This window comes from Aplysia californica, unplaced genomic scaffold, assembly GCF_000002075.1.
Source record: "Aplysia californica isolate F4 #8 unplaced genomic scaffold, AplCal3.0 scaffold00125, whole genome shotgun sequence".
NCBI lineage: Eukaryota > Metazoa > Mollusca > Gastropoda > Aplysiida > Aplysiidae > Aplysia > Aplysia californica.
In genome coordinates this window covers 1197356-1218428 of record NW_004797395.1, presented here as the reverse complement: position 1 = coordinate 1218428, position 21073 = coordinate 1197356, and the positions used below count along the sequence as shown (strand labels likewise).

Genomic DNA, 21073 nt, shown 5'->3' with positions numbered 1-21073 from the left:
CCCCCCCCCTCTCTCTCTCTCTCTCTCTCTCTCTCTCTCTCTGTCTCTCTCTGTGTCTTTCTCCCACTCCTCTTTATGCTTTCCTCCCTCTTTCTCTTTCTCTCGTACACACACACACACTTACACACACACACACATACACACACACACACACGCGCGCTCTCATACAAACACTCACTCACACAAACACAAACACACACTTCCACACACACACGCAAACATACCAGTGTTCACCTTCTCCTCATTTCAAATACCCTCACTCTTACATCCTGACTTTGTGCACAGGGAGGCATCAGAGGTGTGGTCTGGACAGATGCTTTCCAGCTGATCATTGTGTGGGCAGGGCTCCTGGCTCTTATGTTCAAGGGTGCAAGCGACGTTGGAGGTTGGAGCAAAGTTTGGGAAATTTCACGGAAAGGAGACAGGCTGCCTCGGTTTGAGTAAGTCTAGAAGTCTTTATCTTCTTTTCTGGGTTTTTAAATATATTTGATAAAGGGTTCACTTTAGTCCAGAAGTTGGATACTTTCCTCAAGTGTCTTGTACTTGATTTTACTCCTTGTTCATTCAAGGCAGATCTACCCCTACACGATTCACATGCCAAGTCAAATATTTTTTCTAGCCATTGAACTGATATTTGTCTTGTGACTTACCTACTGCACCACAGTTACCAACTTGTATTTTAATTTCTGTCAAAGATCACAGGAATGTTCTCAGCCTTTTATTTAAAGTCATCACCAAATGAGGAGCTTACTTAGACAATCAGCAAACACTTTAAACCGTTGTACATATGCTGGAGAGTAAAAGCAAGATGATCAGAAATATAAATATATTAATATTCATCACGGCTGTTCAGTTTCACTATCCTTGCGGAGGACTTAGTTTAACCCGTCCGCTGACCTCCGGGGGTCATAAATCCCTCTTGACAGTCGGGCCACGCATCGCTTCCTGGGCGATAGCGCTGTTAGCCGATTTTGGGTAGAAGTCTGTAATTTTCACTTGATTTAGACCCCTGTACATGTCCCCTCTTATCTATCACTATGGGTGTGAGAGGTATCAAATGAAACCCCAGACTCTCCCCAGTAACCCGCATCCTTTACTTTGGTTCTAGTTCTAACCGTGATCACACACTGCCTCTGTACTTAACCCTACCTTGTGGTGCACTTATTTCTCGGATTGCTACAAAGATCAGGATTTTTTTTCCGTTCGGGAAACACAGATTGTTATCCTTTTTTTGTCTGCCGTGTCAAGAGTCAGTAAGGAGGTTTTTTGTGAAAAAATTGTTTAGATTCACTGGAAAACTTTAACAGGACGGCTAGTTTTGTTACTTCACCCTGTAATATTTTCCCGGCCGCCGTGCTGCCCCGCGCGGTATTCTTCCGAGGTCCCGCTTTCACTTTCCCCGGTTCTTTATCGACAAGTGTTAGGAGAGTCTGCTACAAGAGGGAAAATGGAACTCTCCGGTAACGACACCTTGCGGGTTAAAAAAACCAAACCCTGTGTGGAACATACGGGGCCAGAAATAAGAAAGTTAAGAAGGCAAAGCAGAGCAGATATTTTTGTGTAAGTTAAAAAAAAATGACTTACTTGTATTCTATCGTGTAACGTGGACACGGATAGTGCAGACACACATCTCTGTGAAATGTGCAACAATTTAATGTGTACAGAGCATATACCGCTCAACGAAACAAGTTCGAGAAGCAACTCTATCCGCTGTGCAAAAAAAGTATTGAAGAAAGTTGACACAGCTGGAGACCTTACCATAGTCGATCTCTGATAGGAAACCACTGTCACCAATACTTGAAGCGTCCAGTGTACACAAACAACACAAAACATATTTGCACACTCACAGCAGCTCTTACATCTAACCAAAACATCATAGATGCAGCCCACGCTATCAGACAACTCTGATTCATTAAACAACAGCTATGCTGAAGTACACCACCTCATCTCTTTCACATAAAATACAAGAAACTGAGTTTGACATTATAGGAACAGCAATTTGTGCATATTTGAAGCTATACAGATGACTATATCCAAACGCAGTCACACCCAAACAACTCATATTAGAGCACCACTGTCTGCCTTCTATTTAGGGACATATGGATTTGGCCTGGGTTTAATGGACGAGCAGGGTGGCGAACTTATACACTCCAGCATCGCAAAACTGGAGAAGAGGACAGTGGGAATTAAAGAAATGGAAACAGTTGAAAGCTGTTACTGAAGCCCACAGACCGCAAAATGCGTCCACGCTTAGGCAGCAGCTTTGAAAGGAAATAAAGAGGAAGACAACTAGCCTGTGACACTTTTGCATTTATTGTTATAAGTACATAATATATTCATATGTTATGTGTCTGTGAATGTGTAAGCAGCTCTAGCTGTGAGGAGACAAAGAGGAAACTCTTGTTTCATGGAACTAGATAGCAGTGAACCTTCTACAAGTTCCATATTTGTGAAAACTGTGAGGAAACAACGAAAAATCTCTCATTTAATTAATTGGACAGAAGTAAATCTTCTACAATTTCCCCATTTCCGAATGAATCAAACCAAAAGTAAGTGTTTCTGAAAGCTCCTCATGTCACTGATTATTTAAGAGATCTGGTGTACCCATTTTAAAATATCATCAATTTAAAAAGTAGACCTATGAAACAATTTTCCCCATAGATGCCCTCAATTGCACCCATGTTTTAAAGGGTACCCTGTTAAGAATACTAATAAAAAGTTATTTGCTGTACAGTCCAAGAATGCCTCTATCTGTTGATAGTAATTTCACTTTGATTTGTTTATGGGAAAAGCCACAATGAAGCAATTAAACTGTATTAAAAATTGTTAAGTCCCAAAAGTTCACTGGCAGAGCAAAGGTCAAAGTGACCTGCATGACCATCCGGGCTCGGCATGGTTGACCGGGTCAACTCCTCAGGTAACTAAGTGCTCGGCTCGGGAACAGCCATGTCATCTGAACTGAAATTTAGTGACATATTGACTTACTAATCTTTTACTTTTGACAGTAATGTTGATTTCACTTTCTTACTTTATTCTTTGTCATTGTTGTTGTGATGATTTATGTCATCATTACCCACATTAGGATCATTATCATCATTGGCATCATCATTTGAAAGCTGAGAGATCAACACCATTATCATGAACAGTTAAGTAGCCTATGTGAACAAAAAATTCTTTAGTATTAGGGTAATTGAATTCTTATACTTTTATTTGTTTGTATTTTTTTAACGACAGTATGGACCCAGATCCCTTTATTCGCCACACATTCTGGACACTTTTGGTTGGTGGAGGGACAAACATGATGACCGTGTATGGAGCCAACCAGACAAATTTACAACGTTACTCAAGTGTCAGCTCACTACGCAAGTCCAAAATGTAAGCTGAAGTGTGTGGAATGTTTTTGTTTTTTTTCAAATACAGTCGAACCTGCTCTAACGGCCACTTGCCACTTGTATAAGACCATCAAATAGCCACTTCTCATTTCCTTCCTTGTGTATTCTTTTACATTATAATGACACTGTGTAAGATATCCACCTGTCTAAGACAAGTACTTTTCTCCTTGATGATTGGTGGTTGTTTTAGACAATTTCAACTGTACTTTTTATCTCTTATTATGCGGTGTGCTTGTTCAGCACCAGTGTCAGTACTATTTGTCTGGAGTGCCAGCTGAATTGGTGCATGAAATCGTTTGGTTATTTACAGTCATAACCAAAGTCTACAAAAACCCTGCCAGCCCATGGCATCTATAAAATTACACTTTAATCAACTGTTTTAACCCTTTTTCTCTGAGGGGGGGGGGGTAAACCAACTACGCCGGGGCCCTTTTTTGGTACTAAATCTAAAAATGACGAAAACGTCACTAAATGGGTAATTGAATTGAAGCTTGCAAACGTATTATGATAGTACTTCATCTAATGAATGAACTTCCGAAAAAAGAAACCTGTTTTTGGCAATTGCCAAATAGTAATTTGATGTCGAAGTCGTTGTAAAGGAATGTGCCCGAGCTGCTGTCAGCGGCTCACCGGCACAGCAGTTCTGACCGCGAGCCGCTGGGAGCGGCTTGCCAGAGATAGAGAGTTTAATAGGAGCTTAATTTTCAAGACTTTTGGGATGGATAGGTTGGCTTTAAATTAGATTTACAAACATAGGCTAGCCTTCAGTGCAGTATAAGTAGTTAGTTTATGCAGTCTCATGGGAGCCAGGCGCCCCTGGAATTTATAAGTGTATATTAGATTCTTACTTTAGAATCTATATAGTGATGTACAAATCTATTAACTCTTTTCGGACGTATCATCGCCGATATATCGACGAGAGTCCACACCCCTTGCGGACGTATCGCCGATATATCGGCTGTGATAGGGTGCCTCAGTATTGTTTCGATTTAACACGATCCGTCACTTATAATTACTTTTTATTGTTATTGAAAAACTCGGAAAGGATTTAAGAAACGACAATACCTAGTTTCACTTTGTCAAAGCATGGGTTTGGGGAAAAACGAGGGAATTAGTTCTTGCAGTCTTGCATCAACAAAACGATGTAACCAGACTCAGTATAAATATCTTAACTCAAACAAAAATTGGCATATTGCTTTCAAATAAAAAGCTGCGCATTCAGAAATTTATGGATTATGCTCTTGGCCTGTGTACGATAAGAGAGCTATGCCGCTGTTTTACTTTCACATGATTGGTGAATGTAATTTTTCCCTTCAAAATTTATTTTTCTCATTTCTCTTTGCCATTTCTAACCCTTATTATGCATACTTATGTTCAAAATTAACCCTTGTTTCATTTTGGGATGTGTTCCTCATTCAATTTCTTCAATTTGATATATCATATGTTACATTTTGAGTGATGGTTATGCTTCTATAACTATTTTGTACACCACTTACATTGCCAAATCGAGTCACAAGTTAATTATGTATAGACCCCGATCAACACTACGTCCAGAAAGAGTTAAATAGCTTTAACTGTCTTGCTTTAGCCTACATCGCCACCTCAGAAAACTCACTGCTTTTGGGGCATGCCAAAAACAAAATGAGTTCAAAGCACATTATTAAAAAAAAAAAATTAATGTTTTTCTTTTGTTGAAGTTTCACACACCTTTAAGGATGAGGCAGTTTAATACTGTTGTGAAGCTCAAGTGTCCTCCTGTCATGGTTTCTGGCTGAGAGAAAAAGAAATGTTACAACCTGGTGTGAATCTGAACCCTGAACTTTTGCAGGTTGACTTATCTTGTGATTTACTGTCGCACTGCAGCATGCTAGATACTTTTTAAAAAATTGTGAAAAGTTCAGCCATTATGAGGCAGTCATATCATCTGAATTCCCCCCCCCCCCCCCACTTTCCCAATTTTTCCTCTTTCCTCAGAGCTCTTCTGCTGAATCTTCCTCTTTGGATTTGCTATCTGAGCATTCTGAGTTTGTTGGGTCTGGTCATGTTTGCTTATTTTGATGGCTGTGACCCCCTGGGCAAGGAAATGGTATCTAAGACTGATCAGGTAAGGCATGTTATATGGGGTGCCCATTAGGGGATTGGGTCTGGTTGGGTCGGGATGCTCGCCCGCCTCGTCACCTGATAACAAACAAGTTTTTGAGGTGACGAGTCGGGCGCTTTCAGTTTGTGCTATGGTAGCTGCTTTGCGCCCTCAATCTAGCTAACGAACCGCCCCGCCACGACCCAAATCCCCCAACAGGCACCACGTATTACAATTTGCTTTGTTAAAATCATAAACCAGTACAGATTTCTGTAATTACATATTGTTATACACTTTGAGGGCACTAGTCCTGTGGCTTTGTGTGTCGCAATATGTTTGTGGCAAAGATATTTATTTCAGTTCTCAAATACGAGCATACATAAAGAACACTGGCAAAGAACAAGTTAACTGAAAAGTGTTCTTCATTAAATGTGTAGTATGTGTGAGTTGAGCAAATCCGAGCCATTAAAATCTCTACATATGTCCTCCTCTAATGGTTTTGTTGTTTTTAAATACATTTTCTTTTGTATGTTCCAGTTGTTGCCTTTGTTTGTGCTTGAAACAATGGGCAGCATGCCCGGACTGCCAGGACTGTTTATTGCTTCTGTCTTCAGTGCCTCCATTAGGTGAGATTCAGTACTTGTATGTTTTATTCAAATGATGCCCTGGGCATATGCAAAAAGATGAAACATGAAGTGAGAGTGTATTTGAATTTTAATTAATCAGCGTTTCAGTTTGACAAAATGAAGTTGAAATCATATCACCTTAAACCAAACTTTTAAAGAATATCTTTTAGAACTTGATTTCAGTATTCTAATGATGTTAATCACTCTGACATGAGTTGGAATTTATCTGAAATGCCCAAGTCGTAAGTGGTTGTTGAATTTGTTTACCGCACCTAAATCAATATAACCCATTTCTTCAACCTTGCTCTATCAGTGAGAGTATTTTATCTATGAGCTCCCTTTGGGCTGTAAAATCCTATGATTAGTAATTTTGGCCTAACCTTTTTTTTAGAGGACAGAGGATCCCTTTGAGAAGTATGGTTTTTTAAACTTTCACTAGGCCCAGTTTTTGCCAGCCAAAACAGAGGGGTTTCAGTCTTTTTGCAGTCCCCTTCAAAATGACAGATTTATGTGATTTGTACAATATTTTAACTATCAAAGATTTGAGATCTTTATTCAGTATTCTGGTAAATTCTGTTCAAAGCTATAGTAATGCAGTATAAAATCCCATACAGTTGATTTTTTATTGTTCACCCAATTGCCAAAATCAAATGATTTTAGGACATATTTTACATAGGATTTTCGACAAATGGTGAAAGGGAACTGTTTGCAAAGGGGTTAAAATTAATTCAGTTTCTAGAGATTAAAAAAAAAATATACGTTCTTGTTTCTTATGTATTTGAACAAAGTACATAGTGACATCAACCAAGCATGCTCCTACAGTGTTTTCAGGGGTGTGATTTCTCTCTGAATCTGTTGTCAAAAGTGATTTTAAATGATACATTAATGCATTTCTAGTACACCTTTTAACCATGTGCTGATGATTAATTAGAGGCACATGAAGAGTTTAAGTGGGAGCATGAGAGAGCACTTTTCAGTGAAGGGATGTTTATCTTTGCTTGATTATATCATTACCCGGACTAGGAACTGTTTTATTTCCCTATTATTGTCATCTTTTAAAAAAATGCTTTACTGTGAAACAAATTGTTTTACAAAAATACATGCCTCTTCAGGGTTGTCTGCTTTCTGTTTATGTTTCAGTACATTATCATCAGGAATCAATTCTCTCGGTGCGGTCACGTTAGAGGATGTGTTCAAGCCGTTGTATGAGAAGTGCAAGAAGAAGAGTCCATCTCAGATGGTGCTTACAATAGCCACAATAGTGCTAGGTAAGATTCCTCCCACAAAATTGAATACAATGTGAGCAATTATGCTACAGTTCATATCTCCAGTCATTCTGTTGAGTGTGATATGAATATCTCTAAGGATTTTTTTTCCTTTTCTACTTCTCATGGTATGCTTGTTTCTTTTACGTCATACTCTCCTTCTCTGAGCCCAGTTTTCAATTAATTCCCCCTTCTGAAATTCTTATTTATGAAGATTTTAGATGCTACTTAAGTTGTCATAAATTCATAATTTCAGGAAATGATAATTGTGTCTCTATTCTCAAGATTTATGTTTCATCTCTCTCTGTCTCTCCAGTATTTGTCTTCGGTGGTCTGACCATTTTTCTGGCAAAGATGGCAAGTCTTCTTGGGAAAACTGCCCTGACCATCAGCTTTGGTGTCTTTGGAATGGTCGGGGGTCCATTACTGGGCCTGATGATTAACGGCATGTTTATTCCTTTCATCAACAAATGGGTAAGATAATAGATGGCTCTTTAATATTTGCATTGATGCTCTTGTTTTACTGCCTTTTTAAAAATAGTTTTTGTCAAAGAATACTGCATTACTTTAACACAGAAAGATAGTTGAAAAAAAGAGCAGGATATGGCATAAAAATAAAGTCAAGACTGGGTTGTTCAGTGAACACAACAGCATTACATTGCAAAAGGAAAATAAAATAGGAGGTTAAGCACACTGATTGTAGTGTATTCACCTTTTCTTGTGCAATGATATGCTTTTGGAAGGTATTTTTCCCCTGATTTAAAGAGAAAAACAACCGCTCTTTTTTTAAAACCGAGGGTTTGTGAAGACACAAGTCAGGGACAAAAAATCAATTTAAATAAAGACTGTTACATTATTTGTGAGGCAGCATGGTGGAATCAGGCTCTCGTCAAAATAATCAAAGTGAAGAAACTTGCATTTTTCCGCAGGTTTGAGATTTTTTTTATCGAATTTTTGTTTTTTGGCTCAACACCTTTCATGCCCATTAAAGAACTCATTTCTGTGTGAATTTTTCTGAAAAACGTTAATTAAAGGCACAAAAAATGTAAATCTTCTGTTAACACGGTCTCTTAAGCTAAGTAAATAACTAATTTTTGGCTGCCATTTTCTCACTAATTTTACCTCTGAAAACAGGTGACCCCCACCTCCTTCTTTCGCAAATATCTCGACTTGTATTCAAGATAAATGGATATTTTTTTCATTCAAATAAAGACAAGTGAACAAGCTTTAAGATGATACCAATTACTCTACATGCCCAAAAATTGACGAGAGCCTGATTCCATGACGCTGCCTCACATTTAATTCTATCCGTACGTCATGTTTTACTATCATATCCATACGACATGGGGAACTCTGTGCCACCATTCTCCAAAGAGAAACTTTTCTCGTTAATCCTATCCGTACGCTTTGCATAGCAGTGCTGTCAAAAGGGTTTTTTGAGAAATACTGAAAGTTTCAAAGAGATCTTCGGACTAGAAGTATTCTAAAATGTGAAGAATACAACCCCAGGGGTACAAAATGACCCCAGGGCGTGCACATAGGGTTAAGCAACTAACAGGGAGAATGTGTTTTTCTTTTATTTCCCAGGGTGCAATGGCTGGTTGGCTTGCCAGCCTTGTGCTATGTTTGTATGTTGGCATTGATCCAGTCTTCAATCCTGGACCAAAGGGTTATTTACCTCTGGATTCTGAGTCTTGCTCTGTTGACTTTCTGAATTCTAGCAACATGTCCATGACCACAACTCCTGTGATGCTTACAACTACGTTTTTAAATGGCACCACCAATGCAACAACCCCTGCTGGAGGGTATGTATCCTCTGTACGGCTATTTGGCTAAATTTCCAAACTGTGCCATGTTTTTACTGTTACTGGTATCGATAATTTTCTTGGGAGTATTTTAAGGAATATTCTTATTAAGTCTTATCATAGTTCAGTGGTATCTCAGTAAACTCTGTTTATGTACTGTAATTATAAATGCTTTTTTCAGAGTATGTTGGATGTGGACTTCCTCTGTCAAGATACTTAGGCTATGTTCTTTAGATACCGGGCTACTGTTATTATAATACAAAAATATATAACCATCATTTGTCAAGATTCCTCTTACTCTCTGTGAAGCTTTAACACTCAACACCTTGCTTCATCCTTCACACTCTGATCTCAGAACTGTGAACCCGCCTTATTGCTGTGATTCTGATATAGGTGACAAGTTGTTGAGTTAGTATTCTTAGCTCCCTGTCACACACGGCGTCACTTTTCGCCCGATTCTGTTACTTTTAGTTAGCATGACTCAGCAGCCCGTCGGAGCTCCCCGGCTCGGGGTCACGGGGTTAATGAGCTCTGAAGCGACTTTGCCGGTGTCGGTTAAGAAGTTCGCATTTTTGACTATGTTTAAAACGATATAACTTCTTCCCCATCCCACATAGAAAACCATTACGCGGATGTACTAAAAGCTCAATGTCTTGAGATTTATTCTGCTTTAGAATGGTTAATTTCTGTGCCTTATTTTTGTTCTAGACAAGTGTTTGTAGAGTACCCAATTTGTTCTATTTTAGTTACAAACTTATGAATAAATGATTGTTAATTTAAAAAAGGCACGACAGATCTCTCCAATATCTGTGTTAAACTGACTTTGAATATGGTGTCTTTTACCATGAGAAATCTTAAATCTGCGCGAGTAGAAATAGTCAAGTTATAAGAGAAGAAAGATGCACATCTGCATTTTTTAACTAAAGACGATCAGCGTTAGCTCTTATTTTACTATTAAACAAGAGAAAGTTACTCTGCGTTTGTTCATGAATCATGCTGTGTCTGTGGCAGCCTGCACACAACTAAAAAGATTTAATATAAGCGATTTAAAAACCCCACAAAACCATGTAAACACAAGGGTAGAGATAAACTTCTTGTATAGAATAAAAATAATGACAGCTAACACATTCATTCTTAGTTTTTATGTCGGAAAAATGTGTGGACACGATTATGAATGTAAAGAAATCAGTCACATTGTCAGTTATTGCAATAAATGGTCATAGAAACGAAAAATAAAGCTGTAAAAGTCTGGTGCTGATAGTGTCCCTGGAAAGCTAGAAATTATTCTTATAACCCAATTACGAGAAGTCATCCCTATTATTCAGTCAACTTACAAAACCTAGACTTAGCGATTTAAGAAAAGTAAGGAATTTCTGGAGTGTAACAGATGCTGTTCGTGTATTAGATCTACATTGAAGATGCATTCTAGCGCTAAAATCGATTTGTACTCTTCATAGAGTAGAGAAACTTCATGGTGACTTTTATAAACTTTCGAGAAAATATGCGAATATTCACGATTATATTAGACACATAAAGTTGTATTTGGAGGAATTACTTCATAGCGAATTGTGTGCCCGATAGATAAAGTTGCAAAATTACAGCTTTCTATTATTCGCAGATACCATCTTTTCTGAGTATCTGCACCAATGCTATGTCGTTCATGTTCCAAAAGTTCGACAGATTTTGACGAGGGCTTTTTTTAATATTGATTTTCTTTCATTCACGCTAGTCCAAAAAACATAACAATTTAGCATTGCCGACTCAAGCGCGTCTAACGAAATTACCAGACAAGTCACAACGTCTCTTCTTTTTTGAGTCTCAAGAGCTTTGGGTGCACTAAATGAGAATTACCATAAATACAAGGATACACCTTAAATTGTACGTTGAAAAGTACCAAAAATTAAGTCGGCCCAGACAGCGGCGACAGGGAGCTGATCCCCGTGACCCCGACGTGATCAGGCGCCCGGCGGGGAATCCCCCGCGGCAACTAAATTCCACTGCCGGTGCACCGTGCACAAGATCAATAGACACATCTCAATGAACACCAAAAATGAAAGTCCTGAAATGCTATGTTTGGTCAACCCTTCTATATGGCTGTGAATGCTGGACAATCACAAAGACAGTGAAAATAAAATAGAAGCAACAGAAATGTGGTTTCTTAGGAGACTGCTAAGAGTATCGTGGAAGGAAAAGAAATCAAATGAGGTAGTGCTTGATGAAGCCCACGTGGGACGCTCAATGTTAAAAACAATCTGGAAACGACAAATGCAGTTTTTGGGACATCTGAATAGACTTAAGGGTCTTGAACATCTAGCTCTCACTGGCAATATTGAGGTCAAGCGAGACAGGGGTAGGCCCAGAACAACATACTTAAGGAACCTAAACAAATGGGTTACAGGGAAAGATCGGGCAAACGTAGCTTTTTTGAGAGCATCCGAGCAAAGGAATGAATGGAAAACCATGATCGCCGATGTCTGTCGCAGATCTGGCTCTGGATGATGATGATGATGTCACAAGATCACAAGGCTTCTTTTGGCTGTGTGGAATAAAATGCCCTGTCTCTGTAAATGGCATGTAAGGATTTATACTTATAGAAGTAATGAGATTATGTAATCGCGGGCCTGAAATGTTCATTAGACACTTAAAAGCAGGAAAAGATTTCTCTTCCGTTATCAGGACGATAGTTAAAAACTGTTAGTCTCCACGTTCTAAGGGCTTCATGAAACAAAATACCTCTGAAACTTTTTAACAATGAGCTTTTTTTCACTGTTCCTTTGATGGGTGGTGTTGTTGAAAGTAATTTACCTCAAGATTGATGATACAGTTGAAAATTGTCCAAGAAAGCCATCCAGTTGATTATACAGTTGAAAATTGTCTGAGACAGCCATCCACTGTTGAGGAGAATAGTGGCTGTCTTACACAGGTGGATATCTTACACTGTGTCAGAATGTGTTTTTTTTAAAGCATGGGTGGGGGGGAGGGGGGGGATGGGACGTGGCTATTTGTTCAGGTGATTGTCTTATACAGGTTGTCGTTAGAGCAGGTTGGACTCTACTTTCCTCACTATACAACTCCGACGATTCTGTCCTCAGCTCGGCCGACAGTGACCATCTCTACTTGTCCTATCTCCACTACTCAACACTAGCTCTGCTAGTCTCTGCCATTGTTGGCATGCTTGTTTCAGCGCTCACAGGTAAAAATAACAATAAGCATTTAGGCTATTGTGAAAAGATAACGTTTCTATTTTAATCTGAGTTAATGACCTTGCTAGATACTTGTAATCCGGTTTAAAGACAGGACACTTGTTTGAGTATATCAAAATAAAGAGGAAGGAAAGAAAAAGGCTGAGACTATACAATAGAGAAATCAGTTCTCATGTTTCAGATGAGGTTGGATTTTCATACTTCTCCTTTGAGAACGAACATAACTGAAATAATTTTAACAACTAAAACAATTCCTAGAAGTTTGTGTTCAAGGTGAGAATATTGTGCAAGAACAACTGGGTCCAAAACACTTTTTTTTTCTTGGAAGACCAAGACATGATCAATTAGTCTTGAATGTTCAATATAATGAAATCTTAAACAGTGACTGGGAAAATGACAAATTGGGTTCACAGCATTCTTTTATTTTAACCCACAGGGTGCAATAAAGGCAAGGACGTTGATGAAAGGACTTACTACAAGTATCCTTGTTGTTTCAGACAGGTAACTACTTCTAACTACGAGCTTACGATATTAATTTTAGGTCTTCAGTATACTTTCAATTTTTTAAATTTGTAATGTTATACACTTTTATCAATACAGATGAGTAATTTATTAGGCAGGTAATTGGGTGTCAATCTGTTTTGCACTTAATCTTCTGAAGAAGGCTGTATAGCCTATATAAAATGAACAAATGTGTATTTTCTGAATGTAAGCGTTCTGTTCAGTATTTCTGTATCCTGAACATAACCACTGGTATTAAGTTTTCCATCTCAGCAACATTTTCAATGTGTAAAGTTGTGCTATCTAGTTGCTACCTGACTCAGTTAGCCTTCAGTGCTGTTTACATTCCTCTCTGCCAGTGAGTGATTGGCAGGTGCTCTGGTACGGTTTGCTCCTTCTTTCCTATTCAAACATCTATCGTGTTTATCTTTTCTCCCTCTTTTCTTTGTATGTTACTCTCTAGTAACACCTCTAATCCTCAGCACTTATATGACCTGTTTGTGTTGCGAGTACCACGAAACTGTCACTTAAAACTAACCTCTTTGCCATCTGACATCTTGTGCCTGTGTCAAAGAGTTTTGATTCTCTTTACTTTTTCTTAAAACTTAGTAACAGCCTTCGTTCACACATCATATTATATGGCATTCTACTGGTGTACTTTCTGCGAATAATGTTGAATAAAAGTTATTTCTCTAACTTCCTGTTTGGAATGTGCTGAATTGTATTTTCCACAGTATACTTTGCATGCAATTCTGACACATTGACTGGATGTCTGCGACCTGCACTGCAAACACTTTTCAGGGTAGTTGACACTTTTGTGGTGGAAGTCATGTCAGGATACAAACAATAGAGTTTTCTTTATATCTTTAAGTTTGCTTCAGTTGTATGGAGCACCCACTGACTTCCTTAGATGTTTCTTCCCCAGTACCCCCCCTATCTCTGTAGACATATGTGAGGCACCGTGGTGAAATCAGGCGCTCGTCAAAAGAATGAAATTGAAGAAACTGGCATTTTTCTGCCTGTTTGGTAATTTTTTTCAAATTTGTGTTTTTTGACTTAACGCCTTTAAAAATATATATTTATGTGTGGATATTTCTGAAAAGAGTTGATTTAAGGCACAAAAAAAAGGGTAAATTTGCAGTTTCCAAGGACTCTCAAGCTTTGAAAGTCATCACATTTTGGTGGCCATTATCGCATTAATTTTACATTTCAATCAGACAACCCCAACCTCCTTCAATCATAAATACCTCGACTTCAGTTTTTGATAGATGGGTACTTTTTTATCGAAAGCAAGACGAATGAATAAGCTTTAAGGTGAAACCAACCCGAAAATTGACGAGCGCCTGATTCCACTGTGTCATCACACTGATATGTATGTTTGTATCACACACAAACACACACTCACCCACACCCACACACCCACCCACACCCACACCCACACACCCACACCCACACCCACACACCCACCCACACCCACACACACACACACACACACACACACACACACACACACACACACACACACATTCACACACACACACACAATAAAGCCTCAATGAATGTGAAGTTTCAACCCTTTGAGCCCGTGGCACCGGAACAGTGATGGCATGTAAAAATGCCTGTATACCAAGCCACCTGTACACCAGTAAGCTATCCCCAAACCAGCCTGCCTGGGACAGAACGCGCACAGAAAACAGCGTTTGCTACACAAGACATTATTGTTTATTTTGAAGATCTTTCTGAATTAGTTGCTGGTAATGACAAGAATTGCCCTGAGTGGGATATGGAATGTAGTTCTGAAGATGATATGAATAAAAGCGTGAATTGCCGAGGAGCTCAGGCGGAGGAGCACGGTAGCCGTGGAAGTCAGGGCTCAAAGGGTTAAAATTAAAACAGTATTAATATTTTTCAAAATGTAACAGTTGAACAAATGTAATTAAGGTACTCACATTGCCTGTTTTTGATATCATAGAGAAATGGCTTTGTAGAAGTTGCTCAGAAGGAGAGCAGAAATCAAGACTTTTCTCTGAAGACAATCGGCTGAACAGGGGGCTTCCTGCGGAAAGTAAAAACTTAATATTTTGATATCTCGGACACTTACTATAACTTGTTGTAGTGCCAGCCCTTGTGCACTTTAAAGTTATATTCAGTTGTATTATGTAACCTTGAAAGCTAACTTATAACATTCTCTGTGGGAGGGAGACACAAAAACTTTGGTACAAACTCACAAAAGGTGTCTGATTCTGAACACTTACCTACCAAATTAGGTCAACTACTTTTAGAAGGAAAGAAATGTAAGATAAAATTGTTTTTTGTTATCCTCCTGAATTGCTCAAAATTTCCTGTATGATATTGTTTTTACTTGTTATAATGTTTGATCTAATCTGGTAGATACACTGTTAGAATCAGACACACAACTTTACGTAAGGCATGCTGACAAGATGAGTTACTTCACACAATTAGTGAATATCAGCTGAAAATTGACATATGGGTCAAATTTGTAGATTTCCAAGTGGTGCTATTTTCTCCAAATTCAACATGTCTTTTATCATTTCACACAAATGAATTTAACGTGTAAAAACTCAACCTACAGATTTTTATGAATCTATATCTTTTGGGATAGACTCTGAAAAGTAACCCGTTTTGTCAGCACTCTTCACTGATATTGTTTGGCCAAATCACTTTTTGCCAAGTTCAGGGGGTATGTTTCAAGTAGCAGTATTTCCTTGAATATTGTCAAAGAACAAGTGGAGAGAGTACAGTATGTTGAGTCCGACATCAGTTACTAGAATAAAAATTTTGCATTTTCATGCACCATGATACGTCAGTGGTTTCCCATAAAGTAAGTGTTTTTCCTAAAACTTTTGAATGCTTCTTTTTATGACCTTCGCAACCTGTTAATACTATTCCATTGCGTCTCTAAACAATATGAGAGGCTGGGAAGCGAAAATAAAGAGAAGTAAAATGGCGAGCAAGAAAATCATACCTTTCTTTCAAAATAAAAATAAAAAATGAAGGGAAAAAAAAGGGTGCAGGTGTTGGGGGGGGGGGGGGGGGGGGGAATGGGTGCCTTAAAGAGGTAGTGAATGTGCTTTAAGAAGCCAAACCCGAGATGAAAGTGAGAAAATAACAAGCAAATGCTGGGGAATTATGGGTCGGTTTCAGTCAGTGGCTCAACATTTGCTGTGCTGTGATGTCATGAAATGTAGCAGAGTCAGAGACTGTTGTGCCTCAAGTGGGACAGATCATGGAGATTTTTGTGTGTAATGCTACACTTTTCCTGAAACGGCACAAGTGTATTAATTTTTAGTGTATGTGCACTGCTTCTTTTGCTGTCACCAACCATAATACAACATTATGCGACCTGTATCAACCTCTTCTTATTGCACTTCAAAACTTTGACATAATTCACTATTGGTATGAATTATTTTTTGTTTTGTGCAGTGTTACCATGTTACTTAATTACATAAAGATTGCTAAGTGTCTGCTCAATATGAGGAAAAGACTAAAAATTTGGTACCAACCTACATTTTATAGAAACAAGTCTCATTTGAAATTTCATATAGGCCTACTGTATACCGGATTTTTTATGACTGCAACTTGAGCTCATGATTTTTTAAAAAGTGGTCTGTGAATTCCGCTTGTTGGCGAAATGTTTATAAGGGCGGTACTGCATCGTATCCCAAATACATATTATGACACTGGGCGACTAAAGTAGGAAATTCAAAATGTGCTGGTATGCAAAAATGGCAATAGCAAAACGCAAGATAAAAGAGCTTGCGGAAAAAACCCCCGGCGTGCAGTATCTGAAAACAAAGTCTAGGAAAAATGAAAAAGACACAATCAGTTAAACTGGATGTTAGTTTTAGGGCAAAAATCTTGTGTTTAAGCTTCATGACCCATGGTATGTCCATCGCTTCTCATGATCTCATAAATTCTTGCTTTTTTTTTTTGCACTCTTGAAGGTTTAATTCTTCTCACTCTGTAGCGTTCTAGATGTTTCTGTCCTATTCATACTTTTCCTTCCCCACTTACTTAAGAAGAAAATTGGAGGGGTAGGGGAGCAAGAAAGAAAATAACTCTACAAAGGTAAGTAATCTAATCAGCTTGAGAAATGGGAGAGGTTGGGTTTAGTTATAAATTGCTTTCAATGTTGTCACCCACCTATTGATACGAGGGGGGTTCAATAAGTCTTTGGTCTGGGTATGAAGGAATCATGGTGGTAGAGAAATGAAATTTCGCCAGCCTTTAGACAATTTCTTTGGAACACACCATGCAAATTTTCAGGAAAAATATGACAATAATAAGGCACTAGTCAGCGTGTTCAATGACACCATGCACAAAAATGTTTGGTTTTTCTTTGCTGAAACTCTGCCATGAAGCCTGTTGAATGTCGCTCAGTTACTAAGTTTTTACACTTGCAAGGAAAATCCCCCTTGGTCTTTTTTCAGGAAATGGTCCAAGTTTATGGTGACAAAAGTCCTCATTGTAGTACTATGGCATACTGGGTAAGAAAATTAAAATCTGCATTCATGTAGATGATGGATGAAGATCGTGAAGGGCGCCCATTCTTTGTGGTAACTGAAGAGAATGTATCCATAGTGAAGAAACTGGTTTTACATGACCGACGTATAACTGTCAAATAGCTCTCAAGTGAAACGGGAATCAGTGTAGGGTCAAATGAAACAATTCTCCATGAGCATCTTAACATGAATAAGGTGTCTGCGTAGTGGGTACCCCAACTTTTGATAAGTGAGCAAAAGAAGCAGAGGGTTGAGTCCTGCCAAAACTCTCCTTCGAATTGAGTCCAATGACACAAATTTCTTTAAAAACATGGTGACTATGGATGAAACATGGATTTATCATTTTGATCCAGAGCAAAAAATGTCCTCCCTGCAATGGAAAATCCATTCTTCACCCTCACCAAAGAAGGCAAAAGTAACACCGTCAAATGGAAAGGTCATGCTGTGGTGTTTCTGGGATTGTGAAGGTATCATCATGACTGACCACCTGGAAAATGGAAAAACAGTCACAGGGAACTACTATTCGGGTTTGCTGATAAAACTGTTGTCCGAATTGGTTAGAAAAAGGTGTGGAAAACTGCGTAATGGGGTCCTCCTACTGCATGACAATGCCCCTGCGCACAAGGCACAGCAAACAGTCCAGACAGCAGCACAGGGCGGCTTTGAAATTGTGCACAGCCAGTTTATTCACCAGACGTAGCCCCTTCAGACTTTTTTCTGTTTCCTAATCTTAAAAAATCATTGAAAGGATGTCGTTCCCATGACAAGAAGGACGCCATTGAAGCTGTGGAAGACTGGTTAGGGGCCCATTCTGTGTCATTTTTTTCTCAAGGACAAGAGAGGTAGCAGAAATGTGTTACTCTGCGTGGTGACTGTGTAGAGAAATAAAAGTATATGTGCCAAGTTACAAAGCTCTAGCTATATTCCTTCATATTTAGACCAAAGACTTCTTGAATCCCCCTCGTACACTACAATATGACCTATTATGAATTCAACTGTTGAGCTTTGAAACTGTGGCTTACTTCATACTAGGACAGTATGAACCTTTCCCTCCTCTATACAAAGGCTTTTGAAAGTTCCGTCCCTTAACTTGTTGATGATGTCATAATGTGAACACCTGACTTTGCTAACTTCCCTTGACCTTGCCCTTGGCTTCTGTACTATACTTTTCTTCCGTACTATACTATGTACAGATATTTAAGTTACACACAACTAACTGATTTGACTAAATCTTTTATAAATATAAATATCGTTGTTCTCCGACTCAAACAGAGCGATTAGGTCTAACACTTTTTTTCGGTAAAAAAAAATATTTCTCGTTACTCCCAGAATTACTCAGATTTTGCTTTACAGAGTATTCTTTTACTAATTATTGATCAACCTATTTGTAACTATGGTTTTTAATAACATGACTTCAGACAAAAAAAAAGTGTTAAACCTAATTTGGCAGATACAAAACTGTTAGAGTTGGGAACCAATGATATATTTGACATAATCTGTAACTGAGCCCTGTAAAAACAGTTTGAGAGTTGAAAAACAGCAATGGCCATGTGCACTGAAAGCATTTTTAAAAGGGCATGGCTTTTGAAATTTAATGGGACTAGAAGATCATAGAGGATTAGAAAAGAATGACACAGTAGACAATCATATAAGAAATACTCAATCTGAATGCAATCTAGTATTTCTAAATATATGGATGCTTTTTAGATAAACAGATTCATCAAAAATATTTCCCAAACCAACGGTTTAAGCTTTATCTAACCTTAAATTTTGGGGCCTCCAAATTCCCTAACCGGACTTATCGCGGGTCATAGGATGAATGACAGTCTAACATAAACATAGCGAACACTGACATAGCAAAACATCCACATAGTAAATAAATTTTCTGGAACTTTTGCTTGCATGTATATTTTTTGTATTTTTAAAACACATACATAACGAAATTTGTACATAATGAAAAGATTTCTGCATCCTGCAAATTTCGTTATATGCATGCAAAAATGTATTACAGTGATCCCCACAAGGAAACAGAATTTTACAAGCTCTTGATCATCCTTTTCCCAATACTTTTAATAACTGATCATCTTAATACATAATATAATATGGATATTCCAAATTTTCTTGTGTCCCCAGTCAACATCTAGCTATGACTTGGACCACTTGGATAAGCCACCAGCATATAGGAATCCAAGCTTTCCTGGAGGCCAAAACTTGGACGCTGAAGATTATAGCCCATATGTGAATAACTTTGCTGTCAAGTCTGCCAACAACCATGTAAATGGTGTGTATAGTGTTCACTGATTAACTGTGATGTGTGATGGTAACCCGCCACTGATAGAAACAGAGAATTTGCCTCCTGCGCTGGGGTAGGATTTTGGCTAGACGTATGAACAATTTATGTTCATATTAGAGCGTATTGTTGTAGGTATTGAAATGTTTACATATATGCATTTTTATACTGTTTGTCCCTTTATAAAAAAAATTTTTTATTCGCCTTTTAATACCAGAATAAAAAAAAAAAAGTAAATTGAGCTAAAATTTAGAAGAGTCTATCGTGTTGTCTCAGGGATAGCAGTCATTGATGTACCTGTCCACAGAAGTGAATCTGTTTTTTGGGGTGGTTTTTATTTTTTTATTTTTTTTGGGGGGGTTATGTAAGGCTATCTTGTTTTCTTTGCTGCTACTTCAAATTTGGAAGAATAGACATTACTGCAGGGTTTTTTTTCTTTCTAAGAGCATTATGTTTCCTACTACAGAAATGGAACTAAAGTTAACTGGTCTTTGTTATTGAAATTGCAATTTTGTCTTTCTCTGGCTGTGTCTCACTGTATACAGTGTTTTTGTAAGTCAAGACTAAATTTGATATTAATTTTTCCAATCTTTGTACATTTTGTTCCCCAGTTTTTAATGTTGCAATTGTCAGCTTTAAAATGTGGAGTTATTGGTATCATCTTAAGGTTTGTTCATTTGTCTTGCTTAAAATGAAAAAAATACCCATCTATCTTTCTCAAAGTCAAGATATTTGCGATTGAAGGAGATGGTGGTCCCTGGTTTCTTGTTTTTCTTTGTTTTGTTTTAGTAGAGGTTTTTCAGTTTCTGAGGTAAAATTAGAGAGAGACTTCCATAGCTTGGAAACACAAAATTTACATTTTTTGTACCTTAATCAACGTTTTTCAGTAAAATTCATGAAGAAATGTGTTTTAAATGGATTTGAAAGGTTTTGAGCCAAAGAACAAAAAAATAGATAAAATTGTCTAACCGACGGAAAAATATTGCTTTTTCCGCTTTTATTATTTTAATGAGTGTCTGATTTCAGTCCGATGTCTCACATTTTATTATGTGGATGTTTCTCACTACCTTTACCACCATATTACCATATCCATTGGGCCTTCTGAAGTACTATGGAACAATCTGCTTAAAATTCCTTTCTTCAAAAGCTATTTACAACAGCTGCTTGCCAGATATATTTGAATATTTTATACATATTAGTTTTTATACTTTTTTTTTGCGGAGTGGAAGTGTGATGTTTTGTCATACAAAATATGTTTTGGTTTTTAGATTACTTTATTGTTTTCAAACCTGCATGCTTACTCCCTGATAAAAGGGCTGTATGTTAATGGGATTAATGACTGTGTCTTGTGGTGGATGGTCTATGAATATGAGATTGATGTTAGTGGT

The 21073-nt window shown here is 38.0% G+C and overlaps 1 protein-coding gene across 4 annotated transcripts in view; it reads left to right on the top strand.

Moving 5' to 3' along the window:
• The window catches only part of LOC101859323 (sodium-dependent multivitamin transporter), a 67624-nt gene extending 47238 nt beyond the window's left edge, over positions 1–20386 (top strand). For 3 of the 4 annotated variants that reach the window (XM_013081309.2, XM_013081310.2, XM_005096304.3), the window contains 10 exons: positions 286–440; positions 3235–3375; positions 5367–5496; positions 6010–6098; positions 7239–7366; positions 7680–7837; positions 8951–9168; positions 12261–12361; positions 12808–12872; positions 19529–20386. In XM_013081309.2, coding sequence (XP_012936763.1) covers positions 286–440; positions 3235–3375; positions 5367–5496; positions 6010–6098; positions 7239–7366; positions 7680–7837; positions 8951–9168; positions 12261–12361; positions 12808–12872; positions 19529–19696 — 1353 coding nt within the window. In that variant the 3' untranslated portion in view covers positions 19697–20386. Of the gene's footprint in view, positions 1–285; positions 441–3234; positions 3376–5366; positions 5497–6009; positions 6099–7238; positions 7367–7679; positions 7838–8950; positions 9169–12260; positions 12362–12807; positions 12873–14844; positions 14938–19528 lie in introns of all 4 variants that reach the window. The other variant, XM_013081311.2, reaches the window with a different exon arrangement.
• Positions 20387–21073: the final 687 nt, after the last annotated feature.